At 35.9% G+C, this 16,538-nt stretch overlaps 1 protein-coding gene and 1 pseudogene across 13 annotated transcripts in view; both read left to right on the top strand.

The window, feature by feature from the left end:
* KATNAL1 (katanin catalytic subunit A1 like 1) overlaps window positions 1–16,538 on the top strand; it is a 114,547-nt gene that overhangs the window by 11,907 nt on the left and 86,102 nt on the right. For 7 of the 13 annotated variants that reach the window (XM_072719916.1, XM_025996736.2, XM_025996738.2 and 4 more), the window contains 2 exons: window positions 9,713–9,893; window positions 12,227–12,387. In XM_072719916.1, the coding sequence (XP_072576017.1) occupies window positions 9,713–9,893; window positions 12,227–12,387 (342 nt within the window). The remainder of the gene's footprint in view (window positions 1–9,712; window positions 9,894–12,226; window positions 12,388–16,538) is intronic. The other 6 variants (XM_025996737.2, XM_072719918.1, XM_072719924.1 and 3 more) reach the window with 1 other exon arrangement.
* LOC112918649 (ATP synthase subunit f, mitochondrial pseudogene) lies at window positions 1,298–1,651 on the top strand (annotated as a pseudogene).

Below are 16,538 nucleotides of genomic sequence, written 5' to 3'. Positions count from 1 at the left end.
CTATTTATGTCACGTTCTAAAACAGACATAACAATGATATGTGAATGGAAGAATACATCATGGGGGTAAAGATTGACTGCAAAGTGACAGGAAGGAATTTTCTGGAGTGACGGAGATGTTCTATATCCACAGTGTTGGTAGATATGCAATTGTATACATTTTTCAAAAGAAGTCAAATTGTGAAAAAATTAGTGAATTTCATTGTAAAAAATTTCTCTCAATAAAACCAATTTAAAAAAAGCAGTTAAGGGGCACATGAGTGGCACAATCAGTTAAGCATCTGACTCTTGGTTTCAGGACAGGTCATGATCTCAGGGTTGTGAGATCTAGCCTTCTGTTGGGTTCCACTGTCAGCATGGAGTCTGCTTGAGAGTCTCTCTCCTTATCTCTCTGCCTCTCCCACTCATGCACATGCTTTCTCTCTCTCAAATAAATAAAGATTTAAGTAAATCTTAAAAAAAAATGGAAAAAGCAGGCAAAACTCATCAATGGTAACAGAAGTCAGAATAGTAATTGGCCTTGAGGGGAAGTACTGCCTAGGAGGGGACATGAAGGATCCTTCCAGAGTGCTGGAAATGTTATGTATTGTGATGTGGGTGTTACTTAGATGCACCAGTGTTAAAATTCATTGAGCTGTACATTTAAGACTTATATACTCGTATACATTATATACTTCAATTAGAAAATACAAAAGAAAAAATACTCTAGAAAAATATTAAAAGTGCAAAGTTGAGGAAATCTTGAAGGAAGTAGAGCCAGAGGACAAAGAGATGGAAAATAGGAGAGAAAAGGTAAGAAAATTAGAGGACCATCCTAGGAAGTCCAACATCTGAAAAAAAGGTGTTTCAGAAAGAGAGAACAGAAAAAAATGGAGAGAAATAATCAATGAAATAACTCAGACATTTTCCTAAAATTACAGACATTAATTTCTATATTGAAAGAGTCCCAAGTAGACCCATTTCACAAATATCACCAACAATTTTTGAAAGCTTGTTTCAAAGAGAAGAACCTACAAACTTTCAGAAAGGGGAAAAAAACAGGTGATATATAAAGGATCAGGAATTTGAATGACATCAGTTTTCCAGTTAATTGAAACCTAGAAGATAATAGAGCAGTACCTTCAAAATTCTGAAGGAAAATTATTTCCAACCTAGGATTCAGTAGTCAATCAAACTATCACTAAAGTATGAAGGTAAGATAAAGTGTTAAAACTTCTACCTCCCATATATGGGAAATGTATTCCATCAAAGTAAGGGAGCAAACCAAGAAAGAAAAAGACATACACAAGAGAGTGGACACCCAGGACTCCAACATGGCGTCGCCTGGACCAGTGAAGGAAAAGAAGCTCATGGAGGTGAAGCTAGGAGAGCTGCCAGGCTGGATACTGATGCGGGATTTCACCCCTAAGGGCATTGCTGGAGCATTTCAAAGAGGTTACTACCGGTATTACAACAAGTATATCAATGTGAAGAAAGGGGGCGTTGCTGGAATTTCTATGGTGCTGGCTGCTTATGTGCTTTTCAACTACTGTCGTTCTTATAAGGAGCTCAAACATGAACGGCTACGCAAGTACCACTGAAGAGGGCCCAGTGTGGAAGCACATTTGGCATTCCTGACCATGACTTTTGCCTGGCATCCTTGAATCCTTCCATTGCTTTAATTCACAATTAATGTCCAATAAAAGTCGACTGGTACTGGGCGGGGGGGGGTGGGGGGGGGGGGGTGGGTGGGGGTGGGGGTAAGCAAAGGGACTCCTCAGGGTGAAAGTTGATACCAAGTTGAATAGCCTTGGAAAGTAGATACAGTGTCTTCTTTAGAGCAAAGGTTAGGCTTGCTTACAGCCTTGGAAGAAAGCGATTGTATCTTCCTTTGGAACAAAGTTCCTTTGGTTCAATATGATAGCTTGGGTTTCCTAAACTAAGAATTCCTCTCCTGTAATGCAAGCTACTGTATGTGCAGATGTCAGGTGGCCCATTATGTAATGCCTTGTGGGAACTGGGACTTGGGGAACTGGTGCCCCTTCCTTCCCTATACCTTGGGTTGTCTTCTGAAAGTTTTATAGTTTTAACTTCTGTTTTGGTCAATAATTCATTTTGAGATAATTTTTTGTATATGATGTGATGTAAGAGTTGAGATTCAGTTTTTTTTTTTTTTTTTTCTTCATATGGCTATCTGGTTGTTTCAGCACCCTTTTTTGAAAAAAAAAAAAGTTGACCTTGTTGACCTGCCTTGACAACTTTGTCAGAAATTAATTGGCCATATATGTGTGGATCTGTTTCTGGACTAATTTGTTCCATTGGTTTGTGGGTCTGTCTGTATGCGAATCCCATGCTGTCTTGATTGCTGCAACTTTATAGTAAATCTTGGAATCAGAATGAGTTGTCTTTTGCTAAACCATTTGACTATTCTACGCCCTTTATATTTCAAAGAAATTTTGAAACCATTTTTACAGGGAAGAATGTTGGAATTTTGATTGGGATTGTATTGACTCTCTAGATCACTTTCAAGAGAATTGATATCTTACTCATATTGAATGTGTCAGTTCATAAATGTGTGCACACACATGTATATCCATTAATTTAGGTCATCTTTAACTTCTCTTAGCAGTTTTTGGTAGTTTTCAGTGTTCAGATCTTGTATGTATTTGGTTAAATTTATCCCTGAGTATTTAATGTTTTTTAGTGATTTCATTGCTTTGATTTTTGTTTTCAATTGTTTATTATTAGTATGTAGAAATGCAATAGATTTTTTTTGCAATTGATTTTTTATATTGACTTTGTGTCCTACAACATAATAACTTTTGAATAACAAAATTTTGAGTTACAAAACTCACTTACTAGTTCTAGTAGCTATTGTAGATTCCCTGGGATTTTCTCCATTAACAATCATGTTGTATAATAATAAAAGCAACTTCTTTTCCAATCTGTATGCTTTTTTTTTTTTTCTTTAAAAAATTTTTTTTTTTAATTTTTATTTATTTATGATAGTCACAGAGAGAGAGAGAGAGAGAGGCAGAGACACAGGCAGAGGGAGAAGCAGGCTCCATGCACCGGGAGCCTGATGTGGGATTCGATCCCGGGTCTCCAGGATCGCGCCCTGGGCCAAAGACAAGCGCCAAACCGCTGCGCCACCCAGGGATCCCTTTTTTTTTTTTTTTTAAATATTTTTTTTTTTCTTTATTGCACTAGTTAGAACTTCTAGTTCTAATGTTGAATAGGGGCGATGAAAGCAAATATATTGGTCTTGTTCTTTCTTGATATTGGGGGTGAGCATTCACTCTTTTACAGTAAATAAGATTTTAGCTAGGGTGTTTTAGGTACCCTTTAATGGGTTGAGGAAATTGTCTTCTATTATTAGTTTGCTAAGAGTTCTTATGAATGGAGTTGACATTTTGTCAGTTTTTTATGTATCTGTTGAGATCATATATTTCAGTCTTTAAAAATCTGTTTTTAATTTTTTTTAATTTTTAATTTTTTAAAGATTTATTTATTAGAGAGTGCACAAGAGAGAGCATGCGAGAGAGTACCAGCGGAGGTTGGGGTGGGGTGGGCAGAGGAAGAGGGAGAAGCAGGTCTTTGTTGAGCAGGGAGCTGATACAGGGCTTGATCCTGGGACTCCAGGATTATGATGTGAGTCCAAGGCAGATAGATACTTAACAGACTGACCACCCAAGTGGCCCTGATGGGAAGATTTTAAATTACAAGTTGAGTATCACTGATATAAGACTATTCAGATTAATCAGTCTATTTTCTTCTTGAGTAAGCTTTGATATTTTGTGATCTTTATATAATTTGCCCATTTCATTAAGTCCTCTTTGACTTTTAATATCTCTAAAGCTAGTAGTGCTAACTTCTCATTCATTACTGATTTTGTTAATTTGTGTTTTCTTTCCCTTTCCCGGTCAATATTACTAGAGGTTATTTTATTATTTTATTTTTATTTATTTTTAGTTTAAAGATTTTATTTATTCATGAGAACACACACAGAGAGAGAGGCAGAGGCCTAGGCAGAGAGAGAAGCAGGCTCCATGCAGGGAGCCCGATGCGGGACTCGATTCCAAATCCTAGGATCATCACCTGAGCCAAGGAGGGGCAGGTGTTCAATCACTGAGCCACCCAGGTGTCCCAAGGTGTTTTTATTTTAATGATGTTTCTAAAGAGCCAGTTTGGCTACATTGAAAATTTCTCTTCTGTTTCTACTTCATTGATTTTTTTTTTCTCTTTTAACTTTATTATGTTCTACTCTTTGGGGTTTAATTTGTATTTTCCCAGGTTTCTTAAAAAGAGTTTTAAAAAAGATTTTATATATGCATTTGTGAGAGAGAGCATGAGCAGAGGGGAGAGACAGAAGGAGAGGGAGAAGCAGACTCCCCACTGAGCAGGGAGCCCTACTCTGGCAATCCCAGGACCTGGAGATCATGACCTGAGCCAAAGACAGATGCTCAACCATCTGAACCACACGGGCAACCTTTCTCAGATTCTTATGCTAGAAGCTGAAAGCAGGAGTCAGCAAACGATAATCTGGGGACCACATCTAGCCTGCTACTTGTTTTGGAGTGGCCTATGAACTGAGAACGGTTTTTGCATTCTTTAAGTGGTTAAAAAAGTCAAAAGAAGGGACGCCTTGGTGGCTCAGCGGTTGAGCACCTGCCCCTGGCTCAGGGCGTGATCCGCAGTCTCAGGATTGAGTCCCACATCGGGCTCTCTCCCTGGAACGTGCTTCTCCCTCTGCCTACGTCTCTGCCTTTCTCTTTCTGTGTCTTTCATTAATAAATAAGTAAAATCTTAAAAAAAAAAGTCAAAAGAATACTATTTTGTGACATGTGGAAATTAAATGAAGTTCATTTATCAGTGTCCATAAATAAAGGTTTATTGGAACATAGCCATACTCATTTGTTTACATATTATTTATGGCTACTTTTGTGAGTTTGCATAGTTGGGACTGAGATGTGGCATTCTTAGTGTTCTGCACTGCTGCTTGGTGCAGTATAATCACTGTTTTAAGTACCTTTGATATCATTATCCTGTGAGATTTTCCTTTATTACCAGCATATGTCCATCATGTTGAAACAAGAAAAGCTGAGAAAAATGGACTTGACATATTATAGTTCTAAAGTACATTAGAGTTTGAATTATCAAAGTAGATGATAGCACTGATTATTATTCAATGATACTATAGTTGTGCTAAAGAAATACAGTATACACAGACATTACCAGACTAATCACTCATCACAGTATTCCCAACACATGGGAAAACAATGGTCAGAAAAATCAGAAAATTTAAAAAGGAATATCTTATAGCAGAATTTCTTCACAAAATTATTAACAGTGAAAATCAAGCTGCACCCAGGTTAAGTTTCTGAGTGTCTCATTTGTTACTTAAGTAAGGAAGTTGTTTACTGATGGTGCCTTAACTAAATCGTATTTGATTGTAGTAGCCAAAGAAATGTGTCTGGAGAAAATAAACTTGTTTAAAGCTATTAGTCTTTTTGGGATGCCTGGGTGGCTCAGTGGTTGGGTGCCTGCCTTTGGCTCAGGTCGTGATCCTGGGGTCAAGTCCCTCATAGGGCTCTCTGCAGGGTGCCTGCTTCTCCCTCTGCCTGTGTCTCTGCCTCTTTCTCTAAGCCTGTGTCTTTCATGAATAAATAAATAAATCTTAAAAAAAAAAAAGCCATTAGCCTTTTGGCGAGAACAGTTGCTGGAAGAGTTGAGAACATTAATAATCAATTAAAAAACAAAGCAAATGATTTTGAGTGGTTTTCCTTGGCTTTTGTGGATTGACAGAAGTTACCACTACAGCTCATTTGGTGTTATTCATGAAGTCAATTCTAAGTTTGACGTTTTTGAAGAATTAGTTTTAAAGACAATGCTCATGGAATAACTACAGGGAAAAATATTTTCAAAAAGTTAAAAAAAAACAAAAAACAAAAAACAAACAAAAAAAAGTTCAGAAAATACTAATTTTGTATAACCTGAGGTGGGATCTGCTCAGATTTAGTATAACTGATGGTGGTAAAAATAGGTGTAGAGGAGAAAAAGGCTTAGGTGAACAAATTTACAAAACTGTGAAATTGTAAAGTGAAATTACAATTGTGAATTTTAAGTACTTATTTATCAGGTTTTTTACAGAGAATATTTGAGTATATCATGCAATATAGAGCTAGTTAGTAGCTTCTCAAGACTCAAAGAGTATTGCTCTTGTGAACTTAATCTTTGTCAGTTCCTTGAATTTTTGTCAGAAATAGAAGCTGAATATCCTGACTTGACCTACCACACTGAAGTGGCTTAGTAGTGGTATACTTTTATTTTAGTCTTTTTAGCTTACGGCTGAATTGAGATTTTTGAATGAGAGGAACTCTTCTTAGCCACTGTTAGTGAGCCCTGAATGGCTTTGGAAATCAGTTTTTGCTTCAGACTTGTTAATGTATCTGAATGTATTAAACTTAACATTACAAGCAAAACATTGGTTATATGTAAAACTAAAAGTTATTTTGTTGTTTGAATCACAAGTAATAAATATTAAGCTGTTTTATGTAGCTTTCCTTCCAGTTGTCAGAAGTGAAGGTAAAGAAGGGACATCCCTGTTCCTACTCAGATTTGCGGTATAGTTTCTGAGCTCCATTTCAGCAGCCTTTCGGAGACTTTGGTGTAAATGGAAAGGAAATTACCATAATTCAAAATCTGTTTAACTGTGCATTTGAGGCACTTGCTCCTTAACCTTTAATTGGAAGTGATTAATCCGCAGTGTAAGGACGTGCCAAAAGACAAATATTAAGAGAAGAATAAAGTCTGTAGGTATCTTCCAAATAATAAATAATGCTGAATCAAAATCATGTACGTGATGGCACGTTTCTGGGTGAAGACATTTTCAAACATGAAATACATAAAATCTTATTAAAAAGCAGTGCTACCCTATGAATGTTTGCAACTAATTTTGATGATAGAGAACACTAATTTTGAATCTTAACTAAGTGAAATATTAGCCCCTCCTCCCAAAAGAGTTTTGTTCGTACCAGGAGACGAGCTTTACAAAAAGTTTTACTCAGTGATTATTATTAGAATGTTTTGAATTTTATCAATAAAAATTATGGAAACTTTTGTCTTCTCATATAAGTACTTATGTAATATCCTCAATTTGGTCTGTTTGCCCTTAAAGCCTAAAATATTTACTGTATGATCCTTTGTAGAAAGAGTTTTCTGATCCCTGTTTTACATTAAGATATTTTTATCTGCATAGTTGTGTAGCTGCACATATTAGCAGAATTAATGCTTTAAGGTCACACTTTAAAAGAAAATAATATATGGAACTGCTTTGTTTCTACTGGATTTATTAACTACAGCTCATTCACTGTAATAAGACTTTATTGCTTAGTGTTAATGTTCTGATTTGAACAAGAGGTTTTCTGTGGTTTCCATGTGGATAAATCTACTGAAGTTTCTAAGTGTGCAAAAGTAGTGTACACTTGCTGTGATATGATTCTCAAATAACATAGACACTGCCTTCAAGGAACTAATGCTAGGTGAAAAGACAAACAATATGTCAGAACACCTAAAGGAAACTGCTTTATTTTCAAGGATCTACTGGAGTCCTTTGAAATGCCTAGAACTAGATGTGCTTAATTTTGAAGAAGAGTTTTTGAACCCTTTAAGAATAGAGAAGAGGTAGAGAGGAAGGGCGAAGCAACACCAAAATTTAATTCCCTTTAGACAGGCATGGAAAAATATTTTTTAAAATTTAAATTCAATTAATTAATATATAGTATATAGTTTCAGAGGTAGAGCTTAGTGATTCATCCGTTGTATATAACACCCAGTGCTCATTACATCACATGTCCTCCTTAATGCCCATCACTCGGTTTCCCCATCCTCCCACCACTACCCCCCGCCCTTCCAGTAACCCTCAGTTTGTCTCCTTTGGTTAAGCTTCTTATGGTTTGTCTCCCTTTCTGATTGTATCTTGTTTTATTTTTCCCTCCCTTCCTCTGTGCTCCTTGTTTTGTTTTTTAAATTCCAAATATGAGTGAAATCATATAATTGTCTTTCTCTGATTGACTTATTTTGCTTAGCACAATACCCTCTAGTTAATACCGATGTCGTTGCAAATGGCAAGATTTCATTTTTTTAAATAAGATTTTATTTATTTATTCATGAGAAAGAGAGAGAGAGAGAGAGGCAGAGACACAGGCAGAGGGAGAAGCTCCCCGGTCTCCAGGATCATGCCCTGGGCTGAAGGTGGCGCTAAACCGCTGAGCCACCCGGGCTGCCTGATTGCATTTTTTTGATGGTGAAGTGATGTTCCATTGTGTGTGTATGGAATACCACATCTTCTTTATCTATTCATCTGTCAGTGGACATCTGGGCCTTTTCCATAGTTTGGCTATTATGGACATTGCTGCTATAAACACTGGGGTGCAGGTGCCCCTTCGGATCACTACATTTGTATCTTTGTGGTATATACCTAGTAGTGCAATTGCTGGGTTATAGGGTAGTTCTTTTTTTTTACTTTTTGAGGAACTTTGATATTGTTTTCCAGAGTGGCTGTACCACCTTGCATTCCCACCAACAGTGTATGAGGGTTCCCCTTTCTTTGCATCCTCATCAACATTTGTTTCCTGTTTTGTTAATTTTAGCCATTCTGACTGCTGTAAAGTGGTATCTTTACACATTGTGGTTTTGATTTGTATTTCCTTGATGCCAAGTGGTGTTGAGCAGTCTTTCATGTGTCTGTTGGCCATTTGTATGTCTTCTTTGGAGAAGTGTCTGCTGATGTCTGCTGTGTGTTTCTTGACTGGATAAGCATGGAGAAATATTTTAATTTTCTTTACTAAGTAGATTTATTGGTTTACTGTTCTGGGAAATAAGAGTAGAGCAGTTTGGCCTCTTCCTGGATGTCATTCTTCTATATCTCTGAACTTCCTACTCTTTAAAGTCTTGGATGGAAAGTTTCTTTGCATAGAAGCCTTGGGTGATTCTTGGATGAGTTTGGGAAGCCAGGAAGAAAAGCCAGAATTACTGAGCTGGAGGGCTTTGGTGGAAACCAGAGGTTCAGATGATACTCTTCATAGCATCTGTGGAAGGGAAAAGATCAATGATAGTATTTGCATAGATGGAAAGCTATAGAGAATGACAAAATCATAGAAGATTACAGGTTGAACAAAAAGGGCTCAGGTAGTTGAATTCACAGATTTTTGCTTAGATTTAACTTGTATGAGACAAATATATATAAATGATGCACGGACATCTATAGGCTGTTCCTTTAAAATGTATTCCTTAAGTATGACTTTTGGTTTGGGGGGCCAAAATGTTTTAGAACTAATTTCTCCATTTTTTTTTTCCAGTGGAAAAAATAGAATATGATATTCATATATTTCTACATTGTTAAGAATAAATTGAATAAAATCAAGTTTATCATTATTACAGCTTATGGTAATTATAAATGAGCAAGGAAAACTAGTGTCCAATTTATATACCTTTAACATAAACCAATAGTTCAGAGTTGTGTAATTTTTCTCTGTGTGATCTCCTTAGGTGTTCTTTTGTGATCTCTGTACTTCCAGAATTAGAAACTTTGTTCAATAGTATAAGATGCATTCAGATAACCTCAAAGAAAGAACCATTTTGACTCTGAAAGTAGTTTATAAGCAGATATTTTAAAGAATAAAAAAATGTTCTAAAGTTGGTGCTGAAAACTTAATAAGGCATTATGTATTCAGTGTAGGTCTCTGCAAGAAGATGAATTTGGCTGAGATTTGTGACAATGCAAAGAAAGGAAGAGAATATGCACTTCTTGGGAACTATGACTCATCAATGGTATATTACCAGGGGGTGATACAGCAGATTCAGAGACATTGCCAGTCAGTCAGAGACCCAGCTGTCAAAGGCAAATGGCAACAGGTAAGACACAGTCAAGTATTCAGTTATTGAGGGCAGTAATTTATTATACTTGAGAGACTAGAGTTGGAAAATTAGAGATTATGTAAATAGTTCTTATTTGTCCAAATACTGAAATGTATTTAAAATGTACTCTGAATATTTTGTCTTGCCCAGTTAATATTTTATATATTTTTGATAGCTTTCATGAGACATATTTTGAGATTTAATTATAATTATAATTTACTTTAAATTTTTAAGTTTCATGATCAGCCCAGTTGTATATAATGACAGATTTTTGATATAAGGTATTTCTACTCACCCTTTCCCTTTTCAGTGTTACATGTAATTTTGACCTATTTCATAAAACTTTTAAGAAAGTTTCCTCTTCTTTTGAAAGACTCCCTACAAATACAAAGGTCAATAATCTAATAAAACTAATATATTTGCTGTGTCTTTTGACTGTACAACTTGATTATATAATAGTACAGTTAATAAAAATATGAATTAGAATTTCCCCACTTATTAAAACTTAAAATCCTTTTAAAATTAAAAGTACAAAGTGAAGCATTTCTTTGAAGTTTCCATTTAATGTACTAATGCCTTTCAAGTGTTTCTTTTAATTTTTCCATGTCAGAAATTGATGTTTCACTTAAGTTTTCAGGGTAAATTTGGCTTATTTTCTGACTTAAGCATTACCAAATTATGTTGAGTGAGGACAGTATACTTGCTTTCACTCAAGTTGAATTTTTAGTTGTGTTTTTCTATATTGTATACTAGCCATAGGCAAGAGTGGTTTATTAATCTAGCATGGAAATATTTTTGACAATTTCTTAATTGTGTTAAATAGTGACCATTTGTATTCAGATATTTCTACTATGTTTATTTTTAGTAGGTTCTATAATTTCATTTCTCCAAGTATGTAATTGCATATATTAGCAGTTGAATTTTACCTAAGTTTTTCTTGTCTCTGCTTTACAATAAAGTGTGCTTTCTGGTTAAAAACAAATTAAAATTGTTAAAGTGAATTTATAAATGTAATTTTCAATCTGTTATCTGTTTGCCTTTAAAATTAGTTTGATCTCAAAGTTTAAAAACAAGGATTTCTATATAGTAGGTACTCAGTGAGGTTTTTTATTTTTTATTTTATTTTTAAGATTTTATTTATTTATCCATGAGAGACACACACAGAGAGAGGCAGAGACATAGGAAGGAGGGAGAAGCAGACTCCCTCTAGGGAGCCCGATGTGGGACTTAATCCCAGGACCCCAAGATCTTGACCTGAGCCAAAGGCAGATGCTTAACCACTGAGTCACCCAGGTGCCCCTCAGTGAAGTTTTTTAAATATGGGAAAAATCTTGCCTTTGAACTCAAAGTGAACTTTATTCAGCAACTGAAAGAATTTAAGTCCAGAAAAATTCAGATTTTAGGTGAAGGAGAATTTAAATAAAAATTGGAAGTGGGTAAACCTTAGTAATCTGCCACTTCAGATTTTCAGATGCTCATGACAGGCATTTCATACTTAGTGATATGAGAAGTAGAAAATTCTGGTGAAAATATTGGCTGGTAATTTTCTGAAAGCTATTTACAAATATGTTAAAAGGGTTTAGCATAACATTTTAGATATCTGTGAATGGTTAACTTGTTACTGAACTTGTTTTAAATACATTAATGATCATCACATTCATTGGTAGAAATTAGTTCATTATGAAAATATATTAACTACTTCCCCTAAAAAAAGGTATGTAATGTATTTTTTCAATCTAGTTCCCGCCCTCCTAAATTACTTTAAATAGTACCTTTTTTTTTTTTTTTAAAGATTTTATTTATTTATTCATGAGAATACACAGAGAGGAAAGAGAGAGAGGCAGAGACACAGGCAGAGGGAGAAGCATGCTCCATGCAGGGAGCCTGACACGGGACTCGATCCTAGGTTTCCAGGATCAAGCCCTGGGCTGAAGGCTGTGCTAAACCGCTGAGCCACCTGGGCTGCCCCAGTACTTTGTCTTTTAATGTTTTAATGACTCACTTTGCATACTTTGAGAAAATGTACATTATTATTATTATTATTATTATTATTATTATTTTTAATTTAAGACTTAGCACAAGCCAGGTGGGCAGAGGCAGAGGGAGAGGGAGAGAGAGAATCTCAAGCAGACTCCCTATTGACCACAAGCCCGACATAGGGCTCCTGCTTATGGCCCTGAGATCAGGACCTGAGCTGAAACCACGAATGGGATGCTCAGCCTATGGCGCCACGCAGGCACTGCTAGAAAACTTGCTTTATATACCAATTTGTTATTTGCCATTCGTATAAACTTTAAACAGTTTCCAGCATAAGGTTATTTTCTTTTAAGGTTCGGCAGGAATTATTGGAAGAATATGAACAAGTTAAAAATATTGTTAGCACTTTGGAGAGTTTTAAAATGGACAAGCCCCCAGATTTCCCTGTGTCCTGTCAAGATGAACCATTTAGAGATCCTGCTGTTTGGCCACCCCCTGTACCTGCAGAACACAGGTAAATGGGACTTTATATTCTCTTTAGGTACTTTTATAGTTAATTGATATTCAGAGTGAAGAGAGTGAAGCTCTATTTGAATGAAGTATGAAAAATTTGAGGGAGTATATAAATTTAATACTTGTTTACAGTTTTCACACCTACAGGTTTACAGAGTTTAGTTTGATATAGAAGTAAATCATTTGTCATATATCTTTTAGAATGTTACTATAAATCATAGCAATAGAAATCTGCTAGTCCTAAAATTTATCAGTTAAGTGAGGTCTTTAAGATTTTCTATCAGCGTCAAAACTTGTATGGCTTTTTTGCTTTAAAACTTTCTGCTTTAAAAGATTTTAACTTTAGATGAAATGGTGGAGAAATTGGATTCATCTAGTTGGGCTTACAACCACTTTCCAGAGTCATACTGTAGAAGGAACCTTAGCATTTTGTATTCTACAGTCATACTGTAGAAGGAACCTTATTCCAAAAGTTAAAGGTCGGATTCCCTAATGTGGCATATAAAGCTCTAAGTTTATCTCTCTGATGTGCAGCCTATGCATCACCTACATTAAACTTGTCTCTTGTTCTTTCTTGTCTTTTTGTCTTTGCATGATCTGTTCTTTCCTCAGGATTCCCATCATTCCCATCTGAGCAACTCATGTTCATTTTTGGACTCTCAGCTCAACTGTATTTTCTCTCTGCAGCCTTTCTCAGTGTGCCCAAACACAGCAGTTTGTTCATAGCAGTTACCTTGTTGCGTTTCTTCACAAAATGAGGAATTTTGCTAGGTCAGGGGCCATGTTTTTATTTTCTCAAAACACATTACAAATAACAAAATTTTACTGCTAATACAGTGTTTGGCACATAGTAGGCATTCAACCTACGTTGAATGAATAATTCCATTACTTTTATAAGGGAGGAAACTGAGGCCTGAGCGATCCTGACCTAGAAGTTAGGCTAGTTGAACCAGGATCTGAGTTGAGGCCTCTCTGGCTTTCAGTCCCCTTGATTGTGAAGTGGTATTGTGGCCAGAGTGTTGCATCATAGTAAATAATTTTGCCTTTAGTCAATAGCTGTGATCATGTGTTTAACTTGTTGATCTCTTGAAATTTTCTAAGAGCATTTAAAGAACTGTGAAAAGTGGTTAATTTATTCCTTCAGGGTTTTTTCCACTGAGTTACAGATAATTTTATGATTCCTATTATAAAAACACTAGATGATTCTTTTCTTTTTTTTTTTTTTTAATTTTTTTTTTTTTTTTTATTTAATTATGATAGTCACAGAGAGAGAGAGAGAGAGGCAGAGACACAGGCAGAGGGAGAAGCAGGCTCCATGCACCGGGAGCCCGATGTGGGATTCGATCCCGGGTCTCCAGGATCGCGCCCCGGGCCAAAGGCAGGCGCCAAACCGCTGCGCCACCCAGGGATCCCCCCTAGATGATTCTTTTCTGAGGTCTACAACAATATAGCTCTTTTCGCAGATATAACCACTTTCAGGTGATTTGCGTTAAGGTAACCATTATCTTCTCAAAAGGCAACATTTCAGGAGTCATAGAGTTGTTACCATGGAAGTTTCACACTAAATACTAAGAAAAAGAAATAATGGCATTTTGATTTATCAGAACTTGAAAATTTTGTGTATGTACCTTAGTTTTTTCCTGAAAGTCATTAATTCAGAAATATACGTCTAGTTTATAGCTAAAAGCTGACAATAACTTCATTTAGATATAGTTGACATATAACATTATGTCAGTTAAGGTGTGCAATGTATTGATTTGAGATAATCTATATATAGATTTGTGACAGTTTGATTACCATGGTAGCATTAGTTAACACCTCCATCATGTCATGTAATTATTCCTTTCTTTCTTTCTTTCTTTCTTTCTTTCTTTCATTCATTCATTCTTTTCTTCTTTTTGGTGGGAACAATTAAGATCTAGTTTCTTAGTACCTTTGAAAGTTATAATACAGTATTGTTGTATATTATCTTTATGCTGTGCATTAGATTTCCAGGATTTAATTATCTACTAGCTGCAACTTTATACCCTTAAACATCTTCCCAATTCTTCTCAGCCCCTGGTATTTAACTCTCTATTGTTACAATTTTGGTTTTTTTTTAGATTTCACATATTAATGAGATCATATAGGATTTGTCTTCTTCTGTGTGACTTAGCATAATGCCCTGAAAGTCCATCCTTGTTGCAGATGGCAGGATTTCCTTCTTTTTTATGGCTGAACAATATTCCATTATATATGTGTGTGTGTGTGTATGAATATATATATATATTTCATATACATATATTTCACCTCTTTATTCATTCATCTATTGACAGATATTTAGATTGTTTCCATATCTTGGCTTTGCACATAATGCTGCAGTGAACATGGGAGTGCATGCATCTCTTCCATATCATGTTTTTCATTTCCTTTGGGTATATACCTAGCAGGGGAATCGATAGATCATTTGGTAGTTCTGTTTTTAATTTTTTTAAAAAAGATTTATTTTACAATTTATTTATTCATGAGAGACACAGAGAGAGAGAGAGGCAGGGACATAGGCAGAGGGAGAAACAGGCTCCTTGCAGGGAGCCCGATGCGGGACTCGATCCTGGATCTTGGGATCACAACTTGAGCCAAAGACAGGTGCCCAACCGCTGAGCCACCCAGGCATCCCAATTTTTTAAAAAAGATTGTATTTACTTATTCATGAGATACAGAGAGAGGCAGAGACATATGCAGAGGGAGAAGCAGGCTCCCTACAGGGAGCCCAATGCAGGACTTGATCCCAGGACTCTGGGATCATGCCCTGAACGAAGGCAGGTGCTTAACTACTGAGCCACTCAGGCATCCCTATTTTTAATTTTTTGGGGAACCTCCATACTGTTTTCCATAGTGTCTGAACCAATTTGCATTCCCATTAACAGTGAACAGGCCTCTCTTATTTCTATATTCTTTTTTTTTTCTTTCTATATTCTTGCCAACACTTTCCTCATCTTCTTGATGATAGCCATTCAACAGGTGTGAGGTGCAATCTAATAGTGGTTTTGATTTGAATTTTCCTGATGATTAGTAATGTTGAGAGTTTTTTTTTCTGTACCTGGGGGCCATTTTGGATCTTTCTTTCTTTCTTTCTTTAAAAATATTTTATTTATTTATTCATGTCACACACACACACACACACACACACACACACACACAGAGGCAGAGACACAGGCAGAGAAAGGAGAAGCAGGCTCCATGCAGGGAGCTTGATGCAGGACTCGATCTCAGGACTCTGGGATCATGCCCTGAGCCAAAGGCAGGCACTCAACCACTGAACTACCCAGGCAACTCTAGATGTTTCTTTTAGAAAATTATCATTTGGTTCCTCTGCACATTTTTAAATTAGATTTTGTTGTTGTTGTTGAGTTGTATGAATTCTTTATATATTTTGGATATTAACCCCTTATCTAATATATGGTTTGCAAATATTTTTTCCCATTCAGGAGGTTGTCTTTTCATTTTTGATTGTTTTTTTGCTATGCAGAAGCTTTTTGTTTTGATGTAGACTCGTTTGATATTTGCTTTTGTTGCTTGTGCTTTTGATGTCATATCCAACATATCATTGCCAACACGAATGTCAAGGTGTTTCTTCAGAACTATGTTTTTCTAGAAGTCTTATGATATCAGGCCTTATGTTTAAGTCTTTTAAATCAAATCCAGTTCATTTTTGTGACTGGTGTTAAGATAGGGGCCCAATTTTATTTTTCTGTTTGTGGTTATCCAATTTTCTAAACGCTCTTTGTTGAAAAGATTAATCTTTGCCCCCTGAGTATTCTTGGCTCTCTTGTCAAATATCAGTTGACCATAAATGCAGGGGTTTATTTCTGCACTCTCTGTTTTGTTCCATTGGTGTCCATGTGTATTTTTATGCCAGTACTGTACTGTTTTAATTACTAAAGCTTTGTATTATAGATTGAAATCAGGAAGTGTGATGCCTCTGGCTGTGTTCTTATGATTGCTTTGGCTATTTGGTATTTTTTTGTAGTTCCATACAAATTTTAGAGTTTTTTTTTTTTTTCTATTTCTGTGAAGAATGCAGTTGGAATTTTGATAGGGATAGTTAGGTTGAATGTTTAGATGGCTTTGGGTAGTATAGACATTTCAACAATATTAATCTTCTGATCCATG

The sequence above is a fragment of the Vulpes vulpes genome, chromosome 9, assembly GCF_048418805.1.
Source record: "Vulpes vulpes isolate BD-2025 chromosome 9, VulVul3, whole genome shotgun sequence".
NCBI classification, from domain to species: domain Eukaryota; kingdom Metazoa; phylum Chordata; class Mammalia; order Carnivora; family Canidae; genus Vulpes; species Vulpes vulpes.
This window is presented reverse-complemented; position numbering and strand designations above follow the sequence as displayed.